This window comes from Miscanthus floridulus, chromosome 8 (assembly GCF_019320115.1).
Source record: "Miscanthus floridulus cultivar M001 chromosome 8, ASM1932011v1, whole genome shotgun sequence".
Lineage (NCBI taxonomy): Eukaryota > Viridiplantae > Streptophyta > Magnoliopsida > Poales > Poaceae > Miscanthus > Miscanthus floridulus.
Window position 1 is genome coordinate 152,958,961 of NC_089587.1, and position 21,569 is coordinate 152,980,529.

General features: G+C 47.0%; 1 protein-coding gene across 1 annotated transcript; it reads right to left on the reverse strand.

The window, feature by feature from the left end:
• Nucleotides 1-209: 209 nt before the first annotated feature.
• Nucleotides 210-13,116, reverse strand: LOC136477388 (E3 ubiquitin-protein ligase ATL59-like). Its single transcript, XM_066475541.1, has 3 exons — nt 12,381-13,116; nt 2,128-2,225; nt 210-902 (listed from the first exon to the last, which is right to left on the reverse strand). The coding sequence occupies exons 1-3, from the start codon at nt 12,603-12,605 to the stop codon at nt 563-565; spliced, it is 663 nt and encodes a 220-aa protein (XP_066331638.1). The 5' UTR covers nt 12,606-13,116; the 3' UTR covers nt 210-562.
• Nucleotides 13,117-21,569: the final 8,453 nt, after the last annotated feature.

Genomic DNA, 21,569 nt, shown 5'->3' on the forward strand with positions numbered 1-21,569 from the left:
CATGAGTGATCCAATGTTAAGCTTTCTATAAAAGCCGGACCAAGGTCTTTGGTGTAAAAAAAATGAGCCATCCAATGAATTTTGCTGGGATGAACCCATGCCTTATTATTAAATTAACCCGTTCCATTCCCAAACCAGAACAAATATGTGGAGTGCTTAGTGAGAAGGTGATAGCCCTCACATAACAACCCACCTAGGGGATGAAGCGGTTTCCACAGGTTCAAGAGCCAAAATGCTCCCATGAGCACTGCCAATTTATTGGCGAGCGGAGCCGCTGCAAATATTTTTGCAGCTCCAAATCTGAACAGTATATTTCTTTACAGAATACAATGGCAACACGTCAAAAAGAAAACCCAGAGACAGGTACCCAAATTGCGAAATGCAACCGCTAATCTACAGCTCCAAATGTACAAAGAATGCCTAGACACCAGGCCCATTCTGTACCCAACAACTACTGTGCTGCAGGACGAACAGCCCAAGCATGGTTTCTGCAATGGCAGATCCTTCCTTTTGACGCCCGGCAGGAAGAGTATAGCTTCACCAATTTCAACCCTTGTATCCCTCATTGTCTTTGTGGCTGGATTTCAATGATCACCTCTAATGATTCCTGTGAGGTTGGACTGTTTTGTCTACCTCCAGCACGATCACGATGAATAGGAAGTATCCAATGAGGCGATCTATTGACAGAGCTCTCGGCATGTCCCAATATTTGAGGGAGGGTATGGAGGGGGGATGCTGTAGATTTTGCACCAGGTTGGTCCTTCAATGAGATCCGACATATCGGGCAAGTAGTTTGTTTCTGTAACCATACATCTATACATTCCAGATGGAAGTTATGTCGGCATGTAGGCATTATACGCAGTATCTCTTTATCATTGTATTCACCTAAACATATGGAGCACCTGTCAAAGGAAAATAAGGAACATATTATTTTCTTTTGAGTTACAAGTAAACATACCACATAAAGGTAACCTATGCAATTCCTTAATTTCCATGATGCTCATCAACAATCATCAAGTGGCAATATAGTTTTATCAGAAATATTTCTCTCTTAACTTGCTAAATTATCATATAGGATATATCTAATATAATAAGTCATGTGCTAAATTATCATATAGGATATATCTATTATAATAAGCCATGTGCTAAATTATCATATAGGATATATTAATATAATAAGTCATGTCTCATTTTAGATATCTCATTTCTTTCAATAACAGAAAAAAAGTTTGCACTACAACTACAAGCAATATCTGCTGGGCAAGAAATTAGGTGCTCGCCATGAAACTGCTAATATCTGCTAGTTGTGGCTGTTTACAAAATGATGCTAGTCAACTATTTGATGAATATATTCATCAATAAATGTCTTCCTCTGCAGGTACATAAATTTCTGTTATGGAAATAAAAAGTAGTGCATGTAGATGTAAATAATCAAGATTCTTTTTCTATCACAACTATGCAGTTGATTACTTATATGTCATGCACAATCATGAAAGATTACTGAATGCCATGTCAAGGATCAATTATCAGCCCTGCCCACCTTCCCATATTTATAAGAGACAAAATACAGACAAGGGGTAGCTGTACTTCTTGTTCAAGAAAATATGGTTCTACATTAGATAATTTATAAATACAACTAAAAATCGGTTGGTCGAAAAAATACAACTAGAAATCTGTCCATTTAAGTGCTTCACTCAGTTATAGCATCTTTACTGATATAAACCATGTAGCAGCTATATGCAGACAGTAATTTAGAACTTGTAAGTCACCCGGTAACAAAGACTAGAAATTCTGGAGGCTTTGATGATCAAGCTATATCACCATTTTAACTCATTGGTATACACGCTGATATCTTTTTTGAAAATAACAGGAGGGGGTTTCCCCTTACTTGTTAAATATTAAAATAAATAGAAAGAAGAGTGTGTGGAAAAGAGAAAGAAACACTGATATCTTGTGAACACTAACTGATATGTCACATGTTCTTTGCATCAAATTTCATCAGCAATCATACAAAATGGAATCGTACAAGTAATCCCCTCTGCCTCTGAGAATAGACAATTTGGGGAGCGATGGTACATTTGCAAACATGGAAGTAAATTAACTATAGAGCATGCAGTATGTACTTACTGGGCATCATCTTTTGAATGGAAGGCCTCAGAACTATAATTCATTGTAGGAATTGCAGCAACGGCAAAAGGATCCAACCCACAGCGGGAGCGTTCAATCTATTGAACAAAGCAAAAGGAACCATGTCATCTTTTAACACAAAGTCTTGTCTGGATTGCTGTAAGTAAACTGACACCAATGATCACCTAGCATAAACATAATGCTTGCGACACATACCATTTAGTAACCAACGATCACATAGCAGAAACATAATGCTTGCGAGTAGCGACACATACAATAACAACAACAAAGCCTTTTAGTCCCAAGCAAGTTGGGGTAGGTTAGAGTTGAAACCCAACATGAGCCCCTAATCACGGTTCAGACACGTCAATAGCTGCTTTCCAAGCACTCCTATCCAAACAAAGATCTCTAGGTATATCCCAACCTTTCAAATCTCTTTTTATTGCCTCCCCCATGTCAGCTTCGGTCTTCCTCTACCTCTCATCACATTGATATCTCGACTTATGACTCCACAATGCACTGGTGCCTTTGAAGATCTCCTTTAGACATAGCCAAACCACCTCAACCGATGTTGGACAGGCTTTTCTTCAATTGGTGCTACCCCTAGACGATCACGTATATCATCGTTCCGAACTCGGTCCATCCTTGTGTGACCACAAATCCAGCGCAACATACGCATTTCCGCAACATTAGTTGCAGGAGTTGCGACACATACCATCTAGTAATTTAATCCCTGAATTGTTTAGTCATCTCAAGCATCTCTTTGAAAACAATGAAACAAGCAAAGTAAAATCAACTTAATCTGAATGTGCAGGAGCATGTTAGAGTGGCTTCCTAGAGGTTCAAACTTTCAGATACCCAAGTTAAGCATTGATCGAAGTACATTCCTTGGTCATAGATAAATTTGTATAAAGATTTTGTTTATCGGTATTCTCGCAGATAAAGAAAGGAGCATATATAACGTGCATATCATGCCCTTTAGCTATGCACATCCATACGAATGCATGGGATTTTTTTTTAGAAGAGGGGACTTTTATTCTGGCTTCTGCACGAGTTATTCACTCAACCACTAATGCATGGGATATGAAAGAAAGCATAGAACATTGAGAAATAGTCAAATGGAAAACCTAATGTGCATGCTTAGTTAGTTATTTTTTTCAAAAGAAAAAACCCTTGCATCTGTCCACTTTCAATTACCAATGGAAGGTAGCACAATCGTAAACAGACTGATAGGACAAAATTCTGGCAGAATATGGACCTAAGTCCTAACTTATCACTAAAAAGACTTAAGATAATTTTGTATACATCATATTCACAGTTGAGAGAGATGATGCACATACATACCAGCCTATCAATTGAAACGACAGAATAATAATATGCTTGATAGTATTGTCCATGGTTCAGACAAATCAGAAGATAGGATAGAACCATATATGATGCCTAAATTTAGAGGGTGAAAATACTGCCAGATATTCAAATGTACAGTGTACCTAATCAAATCATCTTTGATAACCACACTGCCAGTCCAAATGCCATAACTTACAGGGCTAAAAATAACATTTTTCAATCTGACAATCTTATCACCTCCTGTGAATGTTCTCGATACGGACATCATGAATATAATAGTAAGTAACATGGTATTACCATGACTAATCAAATCGACATGGCCCATCTCAGGCTGAAATATTAGGTAAGATGGACTGTTTTCATATTCTGGAGATAGAGATGAATTAGACATCTGTGGTTATGTTTTTCATGTCAATGTAGAGACTAAAAGAGCTGACACAATATGGGACATAACTAATAACTGAAGGGAACGCATAGGAACAACTAAAGATGGCACAGTAGCTAGAAGGAACTCTGCGCAGAAAATGAAATCAGCATCTCATTGAAGAAATAGTATATCCAGTTATTAGTGAGAAGGCAGTTTGGTAAGTTCCTAATGCACCTGTGCCATGATATTTCCCTTCAACATCTTCTATAGTTCTATCCGCTGGTGGTGGTTGTTAAGTGCTTAGGATCATCTAGGTATAGATTAGTGGGTGGATTCATCTCTATTTGGTTCAAATCGATCTAGAAACATGACTCGGGAGAGGGAGATAGAGTAGAGAGAGAGATCCATACCTTCGGGGTTGCGTCGAACCCCGTCCCTCGTGCCCTGGCCCCCACCTCTCTCTTTATATAGCGCTGTGTGACAGGGGCCCGCCGACCAGTGGTCGGTTAAGCGTCCCCGATCAGGACGCGGTCAAGGGGTCCGATCGGCCGTTGGGCCAATTGGTGGAGATCAAACTAACATTCTCACGCTTGATCTCACCTTATGACTTAAACTTAACTTACTTACTTTATCTTTTTCCTATTCCATCACAGATTAGTGCATAGAGCGTGCTTCATCGTCACGGTCAGTTGCGATTAGATTTAACAGCTACAATGCACCTCTCTGTTTTAAAACAGATACTCCACTAGGCCCTTAGTATCCAGAAATCATAGTCTTTCCCATGAACCCATGTCGACTGTGTGTTCTCTGAACGCACTGGATGGTTAGCCTTTGGTAAGCGGTTCCGCAAGTACTTACTCGGTACTTATGTGCTCAATGCTTTCAGAATGATTCTGGATTTTCTCCTTTACAACATATAACTTAGTGTCAATGTGTCTGGCAGCACACTTGACCTGTTGTCTTAGGAGTTAACTTACTTTAAATGGTTATTGTTGTTGTCTACCATTGTTAAATCCGGGTACAAATTCCCTTAACCTCCTTTTGCCTATTCCTTAAGCCTCATGTCAAGCTATACTATGGTATGCATCACTGATGACACCACAACTGTTTCTTTGGAGCTTTTTTATAATAATACTCCAACTGCGAGTGTTAGCAACTGTTGTGGATTTCACTACACATCTCGCTAAGACTTAACATTTGTACCATCAACTATATGAGAGTACTTGTTCTTTCTTACTCAGCATGAGGCCTATGATATTTTGCAAAATTGCAAGACATTTTTGTTAGAATGTAATAGTAAGCCCATATTGGGTGTACGGCCCATTGGCCTTGTACATTGTAACCCTAGCCTATTAGGCTATATAATGAAGGTCACCCCCCTGATTAGGGTGTGCGGTGTTGTCTTACATGGTATCAGCCCTAATTACGGTCCTTTCCTTCCGCTCTCGCGCCTCCTCTGCCCGTGCGTCCTCCGTGAGGACGTGCGCCACCGCACCAGCCCGGCCGCGCGCGCACTCGCGCCGTCGCCAGCCCAGGCCGCGCACGCACTCGCGCCGCCGCCCCTGCCCCGCGTCGTGATCGCCAGGCCGCACGCCTCCTCCAGTCGCGCCGCCACGTCACGCGCGCGATTGCCGCTCCAGGCCGCCGCGCGGATCGCGCCACCGCCCTGTAGCCGCACCCATGACGTCGTCGTCGAGTTCCTCCTCCACAACCGGCGCCCTCGGCCCCCAGTCGTCCGGCACCATGGGGGACTCTCTCGTTGCTCCCTTCTTCGCCGCCTACGCCTCCGTCAACGTGAAGCAGCACGTCCCCATCGCGCTCAGCCTCGAGCGCCCGAACTACTCCAAGTGGAAGGCGTTCTTCACCGCCCTCTGCGGCAAGTACGGGCTGCTCGGCCACATCGATGGCACGGAGGCCGCGCGCCCGGCTGACCCCCTGTGGTCTCAGCCTGACGCCTGCATCCGCGGCTGGATGTACGGCTCCGTCGACGACGCCGTCCTCGACCTCGCTATGGAGCCCGATCAGGATGCGCGCGCTCTGTACGTCTCTATCGAGGCCCTGTTCCAGGCGAACAAGGAGTCCCGCGCCATCGTCCTCGAGCAGGAGTTCCACAACCTGTCCCAGGGCGACCTCTCCATTGACGCCTACGCCCAGCAGATGAAGCGCACCGCTGATGCACTTCGGGAGGTCGGCCACACCATCTCCCCCGCGCAGCTTGTGCTCAATCTTCTGCGCGGCCTAAACTCCCGCTTTGCCAACACCGCCGACATCATTGCCAACTCATCGCCGCTTCCCGACTTCAAGTCTGCCACCAACATGCTCCGCGTCAAGGAGCTCCGCCTTGGCACCGAGGGCAAAGAGGCCTCGGCTTCAGCTCTTGCCGCCTCCACCACCTCCTCCTGCACTTCACCGTCCTGCCGGTCCACCTCCTCTACACCCACCAATCGTGGGGGCGGTGGCAAGGGCAAGGGTGGGCGTGGCGGCAACGGCAGCGGTGGCAGTGGCGGTGGCGGGCGCAACCAGCAGCAAGGCGGCGGCTCCGGCGGGCGTCAGGCTCCTCAGCCGGCCGGCCCTTGGGTTTGCTACAACCCTTGGGCCGTCCAGTGGCCACCTCAGCAACAGCAGCAGCAGTGGGGTGCGCCACCTGTGCCTCCTCCACAGGCACACACCGCCTTCGCGCCGCCTCAGTTCTCCACTGCCGGCGGTCCTCCGGCTTACGGGCCTCCAGCCAACTGGGATCCGACCAGCCTGATCGCCGCTCTCAACCAGATGGCGGTTCAGGGTGGGTGCACCCTGGGTCATGGACAGCGGAGCGACATCTCACATGTCCTCCAACGACGGTATTTTACTTTCCCATCTCCCGTCGCCACCGTCCTCCATTACGGTCGGCAACGGTCAATCAATTCCTATTCTTAGTCGTGGCACTTCTCTTATTCAAATAGCTGATCGTCCTTTTCATCTTGATAATGTTCTTGTCGCTCCCCAACTCACTCGTAATTTGTTATCTGTTCGACAGCTTACTCGCGACAATAACTGTTCAATTGAGTTTGACGCCTCTGGTTTTTCTGTTAAGGATCTACAGACCAAGACGGTCCTCCTTCAGTGCAATAGCAACGGGGACCTCTACACCATTCCACATCGCATGCCACCTCGCTGCCATGTCGCCGTCGTTTCCCCGGAGCTGTGGCACTTCCGCCTTGGTCATCCTGCACCTGCCGTCGTCACTACTCTAAATACGCTATCAGCTATCTAGTGTAATAAAGCAGCTCGCCGCCTTTGTCATGCCTGTCAGCTAGGCAAACACGCTAGGCTGTCATTTGCTAGTTCGGTTTCTAGTACATCTGCACCTTTTGAACTTGTTCACTGTGATGTCTGGACCTCTCCAATTTCGAGCATTTCTGGTTATAAATTTTATCTCATGCTAGTTGATGATTATACTCATTATTGTTGGATGTTTCCTCTTCGCCATAAATCCGAAGTTCATGAACATATTGTTCAGTTTGTTGCTCACGCTCACACACAGTTCAGCTTTCTTGTGCGCTGTTTTCAGGCAGATAATGGCACCGAGTTCATCAACAATGCCACCGCTACCTTCCTGGCTAGCCGCGGCATCCTGCTTCGCACCTCGTGCCCCTACACATCCGCCCAGAACGGCAAAGCTGAGCGGATGCTTCGCACACTGAACAATGCTGTTCGCACGCTTCTGTTTCATGCCGCCATGCCTCATCCTATTGGGTCGAAGCTCTTTCCACCGCTGTGTTTCTGATCAACCAGCGGCCCTCATCGTCCATACATAATGGTATTCCCTATCATCTCCTTCACTGCAAAATGCCAGACTACTCCATCCTTAGAGTTTTCGGTTGCCTGTGCTATCCGAACCTCAGTGCCACGACTCCCCATAAATTGTCTCCTCGCTCAGCAGCGTGTCTTCCTCGGTTACCCTCCTTCCCAGAAGGGCTACCGGTGTCTTGATCTTTCCACTCGCAAGATCATCATCTCTCGCCATGTTGTTTTTTATGAGACTCACTTTCCGTTTGCGGCTTCCAAGCCCCGACCGGATTCTTTTGACTTTTTGTTACAGGATAGACTTCCCGCGCCTGCCCCGTCTACCTCAGACGTTCGGAACTCGCGGGCCTCGGTTGCGCCTGCCTTGTCTGCCTCAGACGATGCCGGCGACCCCGTTGGGTTCGACCCTGCCATCCTGTGGCACGGCGCTGCCCACCGGCCACCCCAGGCGCCTCGGCAGGCCATGGCTCCTGCACCTCCTCCGCCAGCAGGTGCCGTCGCCCCTGCCCCTGTCCGGCAGCGGTATGGCATCCACTACAGCCGTCGTCAGCATCCGGCACCGGCTCCACAGCCGCCGCCGGAGGTACCTCCGGCCCCAGAGCCGCAGGCAGTGGTGCCCCGGGCTCCAGAGCCTCCTGCGCGGGCGACTCGTTCCCAGACGGGTTCCCTGCCGCCGCCCATGCAGCGGTATGGCTTCACCGCGGCGGCCTCCAGTCTGGCTTCTCCGTTGCCGGGCAACTCTCGCGCCGCGCTCGCCAATGCGAATTGGCGCGCGGCCATGGCCGAAGAATACAAGGCGCTCGTGGACAATGGCACCTGGCGTCTTGTTCCTCGACCGCCTCGTGCCAACGTCATCACCGGCAAATGGGTCTTCAAGCACAAGTTTCGTGCTGACGGCTCTCTGGCTCGTCATAAAGCCAGATGGGTCGTTCATGGGTTCTCGCAGCGGTACGGCATCGACTACGACGAGACGTTCAGCCCGGTTGTGAAACCGGCCACCATCCGGGTCGTCCTCAGCATCGCCGCCTCTCGCTCCTTGCCGATACATCAGCTGGACGTGAAGAACGCTTTTCTTCATGGCCATCTAAACGAGACAGTCTACTGCCAGCAGCCGCCCGGCTTCGTCGACCCGGCGGCTCCCGACCACGTCTGTCTCCTGCAAAAGTCCTTGTACGGACTCAAGCAGGCGCCCAGGGCGTGGCACCAGCGGTTCTCCGGCTTCGTCCAGCGGTCCGGCTTCACTGCTTCGACCTCCGATGCATCCCTCTTTGTTTACAAAGCGGGTGCCGACATCGCCTACTTGCTGCTCTACGTCGACGACATCATCCTGACAGCCTCGTCGACCCCGCTTCTTCGTCGCATCACCGAGCTCCTTCACTCCGAGTTCGCCATGACAGATCTCGGGGATCTTCATCACTTCCTCGGGATCTCTGTCACGCGTTCTGCTGACGGCCTCTTCCTGTCTCAGCGCCAGTACGCTGTGGACCTGCTCCAGCGCGCCGGCATGGCTGAGTGTCATTCTACGGCGACTCCTGTTGACACTCATGCCAAGCTCTCTGCTACGGACGGCGCTCCGGTGGCGGATGCCACTCAGTACCGCAGCCTCGCCGGTGCGCTACAGTATCTCACGCTGACTCGTCCGGACCTCGCCTATGCAGTTCAGCAGGTTTGCCTCTTCATGCACGACCCGCGAGAGCCTCATCTTGCGATGCTCAAGCGTGTCCTGCGGTATGTCAAGGGCACCCTGTCCACCGGGCTTCACATCGGCACAGGCAGCATCACCAGCTTGACCGCCTACTCCGATGCTGATTGGGCTGGTTGTCCAGACTCTCGGCACTCCACTTTAGGCTACTGTGTCTTCCTCGGCGACAACTTAGTCTCTTGGTCCTCCAAACGACAGACTACGGTCTCTCGTTCGAGTGCGGAGGCTGAGTATCGTGCTGTTGCGCACGCTGTGGCTGAGACTTGTTGGCTTCGTCAGTTACTTCAGGAGCTCCACGCACCCATCTCTTCGGCGACGATCGTCTACTGCGACAATGTCAGTGCTGTCTACATGACCGCCAATCTAGTTCATCATCGTCGCACGAAGCATATTGAGATAGATATTCACTTCGTCCGTGAGAAGGTTGCTTTGGGACAGGTTCAGGTGCTCCATGTTCCATCGTCTCATCAGTTCGCGGACATTATGACCAAAGGGTTACCTGTACAGTTGTTCACTGACTTTAGGTCCAGTCTTTGTGTTCGTGACACTCCCGCTTAGACTGAGGGAGGGTGTTAGAATGTAATAGTAAGCCCATATTGGGTGTACGGCCCATTGGCCTTGTACATTGTAACCCTAGCCTATTAGGCTATATAATGAAGGTCACCCCCCTGATTAGGGTGTGCGGTGTTGTCTTACAATTTTCAACTCCATTCCAGTGATCTATATCTGGACTGGACTTCTGCCAAAATATCCCGGATACGTAAACTACGTCAGGGTAAGTTCTTACTTGTACTTATACACTCATCAAGCTTCCAACAGCTGAAGCATATGGAACCATGTTCATTTGATCGATCTCATATCGGTTCCTGTAACACTTAAAGTTCCCAAATCTATTACCTTTGACAATAGGAGCAAGCATAGGTTTACTCGCATGCATATTTTATTTCTTTAAAATCTTTTCTAAGTATGCCTTTGCGATAGTCCTAATACCCCATTTTCTTCTATCTCGATGAATTTCGATTCCTATAACCAATGACGCTTCAGCAAGGATCATTCACATAGGAAACTTGAGGACAAAACTTCTTCTCCAATGACAAATTAAGCATCACTACTAGTGAGTAGAATGTTATCTACTCACAGGATGTGGAAAATGAATTTTCCATTCTTGAACTTCGCATAAACGCTATTATCCTTCTCATTTTCTAATTGCAGCTACCCCTTCTAATTGTTGCTACCCCTATCAAATCTACGCCTAGAACCTGTCTCTGATACCATTGTTAAGTGCTTAGGATCGTCTAAGTGTAGATTAGTGGGTGGATTCATCTCTATTTGGTTCAAATCGATCTAGAAACATGACTCGGGAGAGGGAGATATAGTAGAGGAGATCCATACCTTCGGGGTTGACAGAGGAGGTAGAGGAGGAAGAACTGAGTGCGGTCCGGTAATGTCCAGAGGACGGCGGTGAGCTCGGCGAAGCTTCCCGTCACTTGCAGCAGCGCCCGCGATCGGAGGGGCTTCTAGGGTTCTTCGGTAGGGTCCAGCTGGCGGCGTCGAACCTCGTCCCTCGTGCCCTGGCCCCCACCTCTCTCTTTATATAGCGCTGTGTGACAGGGGCCCGCCGACCAGTGGTCGGTTAAGCGTCCCCGATCAGGACGCGGTCAAGGGGTCCGATTGGCCGTTGGGCCAATTGGTGGAGATCAAACTAACACCTACTCCACTATGCCAAGCAATTTCAGGTATCAAACACTTATTTGCCCCATTCTAATTTTATTTTTTAATCTGTGCTCTACACATTGACATTTGTGCATGATTCACTTTGCAAAATCTATAGGGTCCGTACCCTCTTCCAAATTAATATACAATCATTGAGTACCTTTTTCTATAAATTTGTCATCATGGATCATAAACGTATAAACTAACTTATCCTAGTATCTTAAAAGTTAAATCTTACTCTATTTTTTTTTAAAAAAGGGGGTCCTGTTAATTTATCATTCACCTTATCAAAAGTTCAGCCTCTACAAAGGATGTTAGATCAAAATGATATTCACATTTTTACCACTGCTCTTGAACCATACTTGCAAGCACACACTTTAGGTAACGTAATTAACGATTCGTTTGAATAACTCAGTACAGTACAAAGGATATCATCCTGCCATAGGCCTTTTTATATCCATACTTGCAAGCTTCTCAATGCTCACTTCAGATGGAAAACTACATATTTTTTCTCTGGATATAGTTCAAATGTAGCTCTATTCGTGCCACTCCACTCAGCCGTGCTCAAACATGTTTCACTTCCATTTTTCTCATTAAACCAATGCTTCCTATTATCCTTAATTTCATGAATTAAATGTCCTAAATGGCATGAGATTCCACTATACCTTTTTGAAGTATACAGAGTACTATATGTATTTCTACTACAAGGAATGCAGCTACCAGTTGCACATCTGTGTACCATGCCAGTGTGCTACACTGTGACAATGATTGTAGTGTCGTGCCTTGGCCTTCGCCACCGCCACAGCACCGCACCTGCACTGCTGCTACCTACGACGACCTAGCGGGCGCGTCACGGCTACCTCTACTACGACTCCAGTGGCCATGTCACGGTGGCGCCGTGGCCGTGACTGCGCATGGCGAGGTACATCACAAAGTCTCCCATCTAAGCTAAGTATTACCCACCGGTCACCTTTGGAAGTATTTGAGGCTAATTTTGTCGAGATATTTACTTGTTGGCCAAAAACAAGCCAAATTACAAGTCACATCACACAAATAATGCACATGTGAGTTTGCGACCTCGAGTTCAGTTGTAGTTGTAGCCCAATAAACATGACTCCTATAAAACAGCAATGTGACTGAAAAGATCGAACGGTATTCCAGTGTGTAAAATAAAAGGAAGTATTCAGTGGAATATTTTCCTGAACATAATTGGCCCCGTGCATAACTTGGGATCACCGGATCACTACACAACTCAAGGGTCGCTTCCGTGCTTCACAAACGTAATGATGATAAACACACGCTAGCAGAATAGCAGAGTAGCAAGTAGTGGGCGCTCACCGTGCGGTCGAGATCCGCGACGTTGCGGAACTCGACGTCGAAGTCGAACGGCACGGGTGGCTGCGCCAGCGCCCGCGCCGCGGCGACCGCGGCGGCGTCGGCGGCGTCGGCGTCGGCCCGCGCGGCGCGGCCACAGATGAGGCGCGCGCAGACGAAGACGATGAAGGTGGCGCTCATCCCGAAGCCGATCACCGTGGTCACCAGATTCAGCCCGGACCCCTGCATCTCCACCGTCCTACCCTTCCCTCGCCGCGCCGCCACGGCCGCACGGGCACTACCCGAAAAACGCACACGCGAAACAACAACCCGCGGCAGCACGCGACGGATTAAGCAACAACGAGCAGCTGCTGCGGTTGCCGGGGCGGCGTATAAGAGCGGCGCGGCGGGCGGCTGCTGGGGTCGGGCAGCAGGGGCTGGTGGCCATCGGCGCGGGGTTTGGGATTTGTCCTGGGATTTGCGTGGGCCGCTGGCAAGGAATGATGCGCCGCGGCGCGGGCGGCGGGAGTTGGCGGATTCCGGGAGATGGTGAGCGAGGTCCTGGGAGAAACAAGTATCTCCCTCGTCTCGTCTCCTCCTGTGCGTGACTTGCGAGGGTGGGGGTGCCTGCCTTGCGCCTGCGCGATGCTACTCGCCTCAGGCTCTGAGACGCCGGATCTGCGGCAGTGATGCTGCTGCTGCTGTTTTTCTGGCGACTGGGCCTGGCCGGCCCTGGGACCTTCGCTTCGACCGCGTATGACGCGCGGGACCGGTGTCACAGCGGGGTCAGCTGTCATGGACGGAACGTCTTGTGTTGGGTGCCGCGGCCGGAGCCGGTCTCGACAGGTAGAGGAGGCACGCGGGGCCCGCCGCGACGGTGTGGGGCAGGGCGAGCCGAGAACATGAGGTGCGCGGCGGGGAATCGTCCAAGATTTGGCAGTCGCCACTGCCACGCGAGCGGGACAGGGTAGCGGCGTTTGCGTGGTTTCACGGTCACTAAATTTTAGTCCATCTCACCTGAGACGTTCGGATATTATTTAGAAAAACTAAATATAAATTAATTATACAAATATAGATTAATTTACGAGACGAATTTATTAAGTCTAATTAATCGATCATTAGCGCATATTTACTATTGCACCATATTGTCAAATTATGAACTATTAGACTTAAAAAAATCGTCTCGTAAATTAGTCATAATCTGTACAATTAGTTATTTTTTTCGTCTATATTTAATACTCTATGCATGTGTCCAAACATCCGATGAGATATAGACTAAAATTTTCCTGTAGGGACCAAACAGCCCGGGCTGTATTTGAATCCAGCTACTAAAATTTAGAAGGTACGTCGGAAGGATGTTGCATAAGGTGTTCGAATACTAATAAAAAAATAAATTACATAATCCGTCAGTACTCCACGAGACGAAATTTTTAAGCCTAATTAATCCGCCATTAGCACATGTTTACTGTAGCAAAACATTGTCAAATCATGGACTAATTAGGCTCAAAAGATTCGTCTCGTAAATTAGTCGCAAACTATATAATTAATTTTATAATTAGCCTATATTTAATACTCCATACATGTATCAAAAATTCGATGAGACAACGACTAAAATTTAAGAGAGGCAACCAAACAACCCAAAAATGAAACGACGGGTCGCGACATAACAAGCTGGTAGTACAATGAACTGCCACCCCCAACTGTGGGCCTGTTTAGTTCCACCAAAATCCAAACTTTGGCACTATATAAAAAGAAGATTCTTCGTCACATCAAACTTATGGTACATGCATGGAGTACTAAATGTTGACAAAATCAAAAACTAATTGCACAGTTTAGTTGTACTTTACGAGACGAACGTTTTAAGCCTAATTAGTCAACGATTGCACAGTGAATCTGCCCCCGCCGAATCGGCCCACCTAAAGGAGGGCTTCAAAGCTTACCTAAAACAGCCCAACTAAACGAGGGCTTAAAAACTTACCTAAAACAGTAAAACGTCATCTTCGGAGCTGTCGGTGTGCTGTGTACAGTGTACTCGATGAGCTCCTATTATGGCCCAATATGGGGTTCCAGGATTTAGACCGGATGATTTTCTCTTTTCAAATCCTATTTGAGTGTATTATATTGTTACGGTCCATTTGACGATGGGAATTTAATGTTTTTGCTCTTGCTACATAGACTAACGATAACTTACCTCTCTTTTTATGACTTTGTGATTTTATCCTCATAATTTTAAATACAACTATTGTTGGTGAGTTTGTCCCTATTCTAGATAGAGATTAGTTGTGAGATTATTTTTTTAACAAACTAGGTAGCGTGTCCGTGCGTTGCTATGAGATAACTAACAATTTATACTAAAAACACACGGATCGCACGATAAGATAACAATACTGTTAAATTAAATACCAACGTTAAGTGATATTTAATCTAAAAAACAAAGTTTATGAATTTAACACAGTCATGGAGTGCGCGGCGTCGCAGGCTCATAAACTCTAGAGCTTCCAGAGATTGGATCAAATCCAACCTAGAGCCTCGGAACCCTGCATCTTTTCCTGGACGGGCTTCACTTCGGATGCATCGGTAGCAATATCAACGATCTCCAGTCGATGGACCCAGTCGTATGAATCCACATACAATGGCTCAGACATGTAGATTTTGTTCTCCTTGTACTTGGATACACTTGTTCCACTGAAGCTTTCACTGAAATGTTTAGACACGAACAGTGTCTGATCACCGATGTCCCTCACCCTGGACCACTCTGGCATATGGTCGTGGAGGTTGCACTTACAGATCGCACTGTTGTAGGTGAAGCTCTGTGTCTCGAGGAACGTGCTCACCATAGCACCCACAATGTTACAGCTTACCATTTGATTCCAAGTAGCTGTGGTGGCAGAGCCCGTAGGTGACGACAGCGATGGCAGCAGCGTCGTGGTTGGAGTAGCGGGCGAGGGCGAGGGCGAGAATGTCCTCTTGCTAGCTGAGGCCAGTGAACCGCCACCTCCTAGTAGCCGATGGCGCGACCGCCACCGTAGGGATCGACCGCCACCCCAACGTGGTAGATAATCATGTTTGGTTGTTTTGCATGAAGGAAAATCATAACCTCTTGATGAGAATAATTTCTTATTTGATTTGATTTGATTGATTGATAGTAGTTTTCTTTTGCATGCAAGAAAGTTATATCAGAACAGGCGTGATGGTCGCGCGAGGGAGCACTTCCTTTTGCATGGAAGGAAACTGTCATGATTGCCACCGCACGTGGGTCTCATACAAGGAAAATCAACAACTGTCGTGATTGTCGCATGGAGGTGGGATCGATCGCATAGGGTGGCAGACGGACGAACCAAGGCAATTGTCACTACCAAAACGATGTCCACACTTTGTTCTTTTTAGTTGTAGGAGAAGTTGTGAGGTTAACTGTCTGTCTCAGTCAGCCGCACAGGAGCGCAGGGAGCGCGGGCCATTGCGGATGCTGTTGGGCTTGGCCCACGCTGGAAGTAGAGGGAGGCGCGGTGGAAAACTAGGCCAGGAGAGAGGGAAGGGGTGCGGGCTGGCCTGCTGGGCTTCAACCAGATTCGGCCCAGCGTGGAGGAGGTGAGAAGGCCGAATTTGAATGGGAATTTAAAGCAAAAAGGAAAGGAGAGTTGGGTTGGGATTTGGAAAGGATTTGGCCCACACAGGTTTTGAAACTTTTGAAAAAAGAGAAAAGCTTAATCGAGGCTTAAACAAGTTTTATAAAATCATTTTTCATTCAATAAAATTAAATGCAAAGGCATGAATGCAACACCGTATCAAATTAATTTATAAAAGTTTGAGAAAATCACAATTTTCACTTATAAAAATTATCAACAACCTATCCATATCTTGTCAAATTTTAGAAAATTATAAAATCATTTATTTTATTTAGGGTTTTCTAAATTTTGGGGTATAACATGTGGTCGACAGACGTGCAGGACAAGGCGGCACATTTTGGACGAGGGACCTAAATTCTTGTTGCTAACTCCTTTCACTAAAGACGACACTACTATGCAAAGGTCTCTACTATTAGAGGGCGCATCCATCCATAGGCTCCCCGATCGTCCATTTTGGCTCATTAAGATGACTTCACAAGGTAACTTCATAAGGACACCCCTGAAAACAAACCAACACCACCTGCAAAGGAAGAATTTTGCTTGGACTTTGGAAGCCAAGGAAGTGTCCGAGGAAAATCATCTTTCGACTTACCAGCGAAGTGGCCCTCGAGGGTGCCGAACTGAAGAAGGCAGGGAAGACATATACCCTCAAAGGTGTAAGTGCATCTAGTCCTTTGGTGGGTTTTGTTGGACTAAATGACAACACGATTAAAAGCCTAACAAGTTTGCTAAGTGTTGAATAGGAATTTAATTAGATTGCATATACTTGGAGATATGATTTATTATATGATTTGAAGTGTATCAAAGATTCAACGATAAGGCAAACTTTATAGTATTCCATACTGTGTTGAAATGAAGACAAATGATGTATTGTTGTGGAAACAGTCTAGTTTAGGCAGAAGACAACAATGCAAATGAAATTGATAAAATGTTTTATATGTTATGGAATAGCATTGCATCATGTGAAGACAAGCATAATTATGAAGTGTAAATGAGACATGGGGCTATGCATATAGAATGGTCTTACTTGGAGAGCTTGTTTGGGAAAACAATGAAGATGAAGACGGATTTCATGAAAAGGATGTCAATATATGCTTATTACTGGTTCAAATCACCATGTGTCTTGGGATGGCTTGAGAGGGTGAAGATAAAGAAAGGGCTTCAAAGGATCAAGCAAGGGTGAAGGGCAAGCGACAGCTTAGACGTCGATGGACCATGATTGTGGTGAACAAGAGAGTACTTGCATTGAGTCTTGGCTCTAATCAAGCTATGGAAAGTCACATTATGAAGGGGGATCAAATCATTATTGGATTTTATGGAAGAAGTGGCTTGATACCATAAAGTGGTTGGAAATGGTTCAAGTCACATGCTCAAAGGATTGACACAAAGTTGGTTGCATCTCTTGGTGAATGAATATGTGAATAATGGCATATGAATACTACTGCAATCTCAAGAGGTTGACATAAATTTTATTATCACTATATGACCCCCACCCAAAAAAACATTCCTAAAATGATCGGATCTACCATAGACTAGTACATAAGACGTTTTATGCAAATCCATTTACACCGATGGTAACTTTACGTCAACCTCCTATACAAATGCATTTTCACAAGTGGTAATTTTATATCAACCGCTAGTGCTAGCTTTTGCCTAGAAAAAAGCAACTACATAAACCATTTAGGCTACATTAAGGCTAATGAAGTAGTTTAGAAGTAAATTGACTCTCCTAACACAACCAAGGCACTTACTACTTTTCAACACACCATAGGTCGAAGACGAGCGTGGAGAGGACAATGAAGGTGGGGGTTTTAGACATCTTCACATAGAAAAAGGACAAGCTTTTGAGGTCGCTGGCGGTAACTACGGTGACGGTTGGGACCACAAAGAACGTGGTAGGGAGCTTCAAACAAAGTAGTGATGCCATGTCGTCTTGGAGCTCGGGCTGCACCCCCACTCATGCCCTATGCTAGCCGTGCCACAAGGCCCACATTGGGGCTATGCTGATTGTGCATTGTCATGGATGCGTGTCTAGCCATTGCCTCTATGTTCTGTGCCCCGCATCACCAGGACTAGCGCCTCCATGCACTATGGCCTGCGCTACGGGGGTTGGGGCGCCTTCATGTTATGAGAAGATAGAACAAGAGAGGAATTGAATGAGACAAAAGACAGTCGTCATGGGAGAGAGATAAGGGCATTTTTGGTAGGGCTCCTCCCCTGCTCTGGCTTTGGCTCCGTCTCCTTCAGAGGAGCCCTACCAAAAGTTTTTGTACGAGGAGCTATTTTTTATGAAAAATAGAGGAGCTAGAGCCCTGCCAAACACGCCCTAAGACTGATGAGTATAGTAGAGAAAGAGCTAAGGATGGACGTGCGTGAGTCATGTGTTTGGAAGAGTGATAAGATGGATGAGTATTTGGGTTCTTGTGGTGGAACCTACCCACTCAAGTTCAAGTTCTCGACTTGGCATGGGTGTTCGCATTTTCCTGGATTTATTCTAGGATTTATCAACACTATGCTTTTAGTGATAGGCGACGTCCCCATCGATAGCGAAGCGCCTGTGGTGACTTTATGAATCTTGAGATCTACCGGCTTAGTCCTTTGGAGGTGCTCGTAGGGGTAGGGTTTGCATACATATGTTCATAGGGATGAGTGTGTGTGTGTGTGTTGTCGGGCGTCTACGTTGTACTGTGTAATTCTTTAAAAAAAGATGGATGAGTATTGCATTTATTATCGCACGTCCTTTTTTGACCACACATAACGTTTCTTATGAGTAAAACACTCAAATAAAAGTTATAGAACCTTTTGCTAGTGATAGAATACGATATCCACATTTTAAAACTTATTTTTTAGACGGAGATGCTTAAGTCATTCGTCACTAGAAATAAAGATATTTTTATAGATGGATGTTTTAAGTAACCCCATCTAGAAATCAACATTTTTTATCGATGGTGGTTTAAGATAATCACCAATATAAGGGTTTCTAACTGAGGAGTGGAGACGGAAGCTCGTGTGCCACGTGGTGACGGCCACCGGTGTTCACCCTCCATAGCTCCTCCCGCCAGCCACCACTGTGGTAGCCCGATAGCTAGCACCTCCCCCACTCCGACCCCCTCCACAGCTCAACTCAGCTCGTCCCCTCGCTGTGCCACCGGCTTGCCCTGACGCCCCTGCCTGCTTCCCTACTGCCTCCTCCTAGAGCGAAGGAGCCGGCCACCGATAGCCAGGTGGCGGTGGCGGCGCCCCTTTTGCAGCACCCCTCTGGTGACTATGTCTAGACCTCTGACCCTCCCCCTCGGTGGCTTCAAGCGAGGTCGATGGAGGAGGTGGAGGCATGGCTCCGCTGGCAGCCCGACATGGGCATGACAAAGGAGATGGCACCGCAAATAGCTTGATGAAGGCGGGATGAAGGAGGCGGCGCCGCGGTGCCATGGATAGCCTGTCAGCACCCACCACCATCACTCTAATACAGGACTCAACCTCAACATCGGCATCGACATTGATAAGCACACATGAGGTGTTTAACAAAATGCATGTGAGGTAAACAGTGCATCTTTGGCTATCTAGACTGTGTTTCTGATCTTTTGCCAACAAGATCACCAACCCCACCATGGTGACATGGGGTCCTCCTCTGATCCAATAGCTCGCCTAGATTTCTCCCACGGACATGCCTTTCAAGAGGAGGTTGATCATTGTTTTGGTAGCCTAGTACACCTTCCTTCTCTTGCAACCAAGGGATCTTTCTTCCTCCTGGCTACCTTCCATCATTTCCTGTTTCGCTTGACTGAAGATTCAGTTTCTTTGGCCCTTCAATCTTGTTTGGGTGGCCATGCTTGGGGTTTTCACATGTAATTTTTAAGTACCAATCACTTTCGCTTCTCTGTCTCCTACAGACAAGTTGGCTTTCATGTCTATTGTGGTAGAACCGCCCGAAATAACCCACTTATGAAGGCTCTTGTCTTGCACTAGACACTAAGCACCCCGAAGGTGAGCTACATCAGACAGTTCTGTCGAGCACACCCCATGAGAGAACTCGAAAATCTACATTTTTCAATAGGATCATAAATGGGAGAATAAAGCTTACAACATTTTAGCTATTTCTTACATCACTTTCCATGCAACATCAGAGTATAACATTTATTGTTTATAATCGTGGAATATAACCATGTTATCAGAGTTTCAGAGGAAATAAAATCATTTAATGACAAGTTAAACATTAACATGATGATCTGTTATATACATCATAACAGGTTATAAGTTTTTTCATTGTAAAACATTTTTGGGTGGAAGTTTCATTTAAACTCTATGCTCGCAATGTAAAGGAAATCCTCGCTGAGCCCACCAGGAGGTTTCCACACACAAGTGTTAGCTCCACATGTTCCTGTCACCTACAACAGGGTAGAACAAAACCTCAGTACTCAATTGTACTCCGTAAGGCTTACTCGTCAGGAGGAAAGAAAAGACTCCAAGGATATGTAAGGCTATCTAGCTTATGGGTTATTATATCTGTAAGAAGCATTACTAAGCGTGCATCCTTATATTTAATTTTATTAGCGGTCATCATTAGTTCATTAACTAACCATTCTATGTAAGCACCTGTGCTAGTTTCAAGTAGGTGGTAAGCAATCAGAACCATTTTACCATCTTTCATATTCTAGTTCTTACTACGGTGCTAGATCGTAGTCAAGTCATACCATATCACACGGCGATTCATGAACCAATGTATCCTAGCTAGGTACTCCAAAACACATGCCTCGCTTGTACCCCAGACATAAGTAGGACCTGTGGGGGTATTAACCCCTATACCCTTACGGCTAAGCTTGGGCCGGCCCGGATCGGTGGGTTCGGTCCACCAAAAGACGACGTGCGGCCTGGCCAACCTGATTGGAGTCCCACGCAAGGAGTCAAGGCGCATTTGGTGATCAATCAAGATTCTGGTCGGTTAGAATAGGAATCCTTATCTGGCCACATATGGCAATTGTAACTGGCTAGGATTAGTTTCCAAATCTATAACCCTGCCCCCCGGACTATATAAGGCGGGCAAGGGACCCCTCTAAAAAACATCTCTCATTGACATACAACAATACAAATCAGACGTAGGACGTAGGTATTACGCCTTCTTGGTGGCCGAACCTGGATAAAACCTCATGTCTATCTTACGTCATCGTCTTGTTTGTGGCTTGCGCATCTGTCTATCGACAATCTACTACCTTGGGCATACCCCTAGGTAGACTGCTGACCATATTTTGTCGACAGTGGCGCGCTAGGTAGGGGGTGTGCGTACTGCTCTCCAAGTAAACAAGATGGTCATCATCTCCGGCTCCATGGCTATGCCGAACAGCCTCACGTTCACCGTTGGCCAGATCACCTGGACCACCGGCTCTGACTACTTCATCGCCATGACCCTGGAGGAGGCGTGGATTCAGTCTGCGCCAACCACTGCTTCACCTGCATCAGCTATGGCTCCGACCATGGTGGATACGGCTCCGACCACGATGGATACGGCTCCAACCACGGTGGATACGGCTCCGACCATGATGGATACGGCTCCGACCATGACGGATACAGCTCCGACCATGATGGATCTGGC

Coding starts and splice junctions, on each gene's coding strand:
- LOC136477388 (XM_066475541.1), bottom strand. CDS start 12,605: ATGCAGGGGTCCGGGCTGAATCTGGTGACCACGGTGATCGGCTTCGGG. Junction 2,226..12,380: donor TCGCGGATCTCGACCGCACG/GTGAGCGCCCAC, acceptor TTTGTTCAATAG/ATTGAACGCTCCCGCTGTGG. Junction 903..2,127: donor CATTCAAAAGATGATGCCCA/GTAAGTACATAC, acceptor TTCCTTTGACAG/GTGCTCCATATGTTTAGGTG.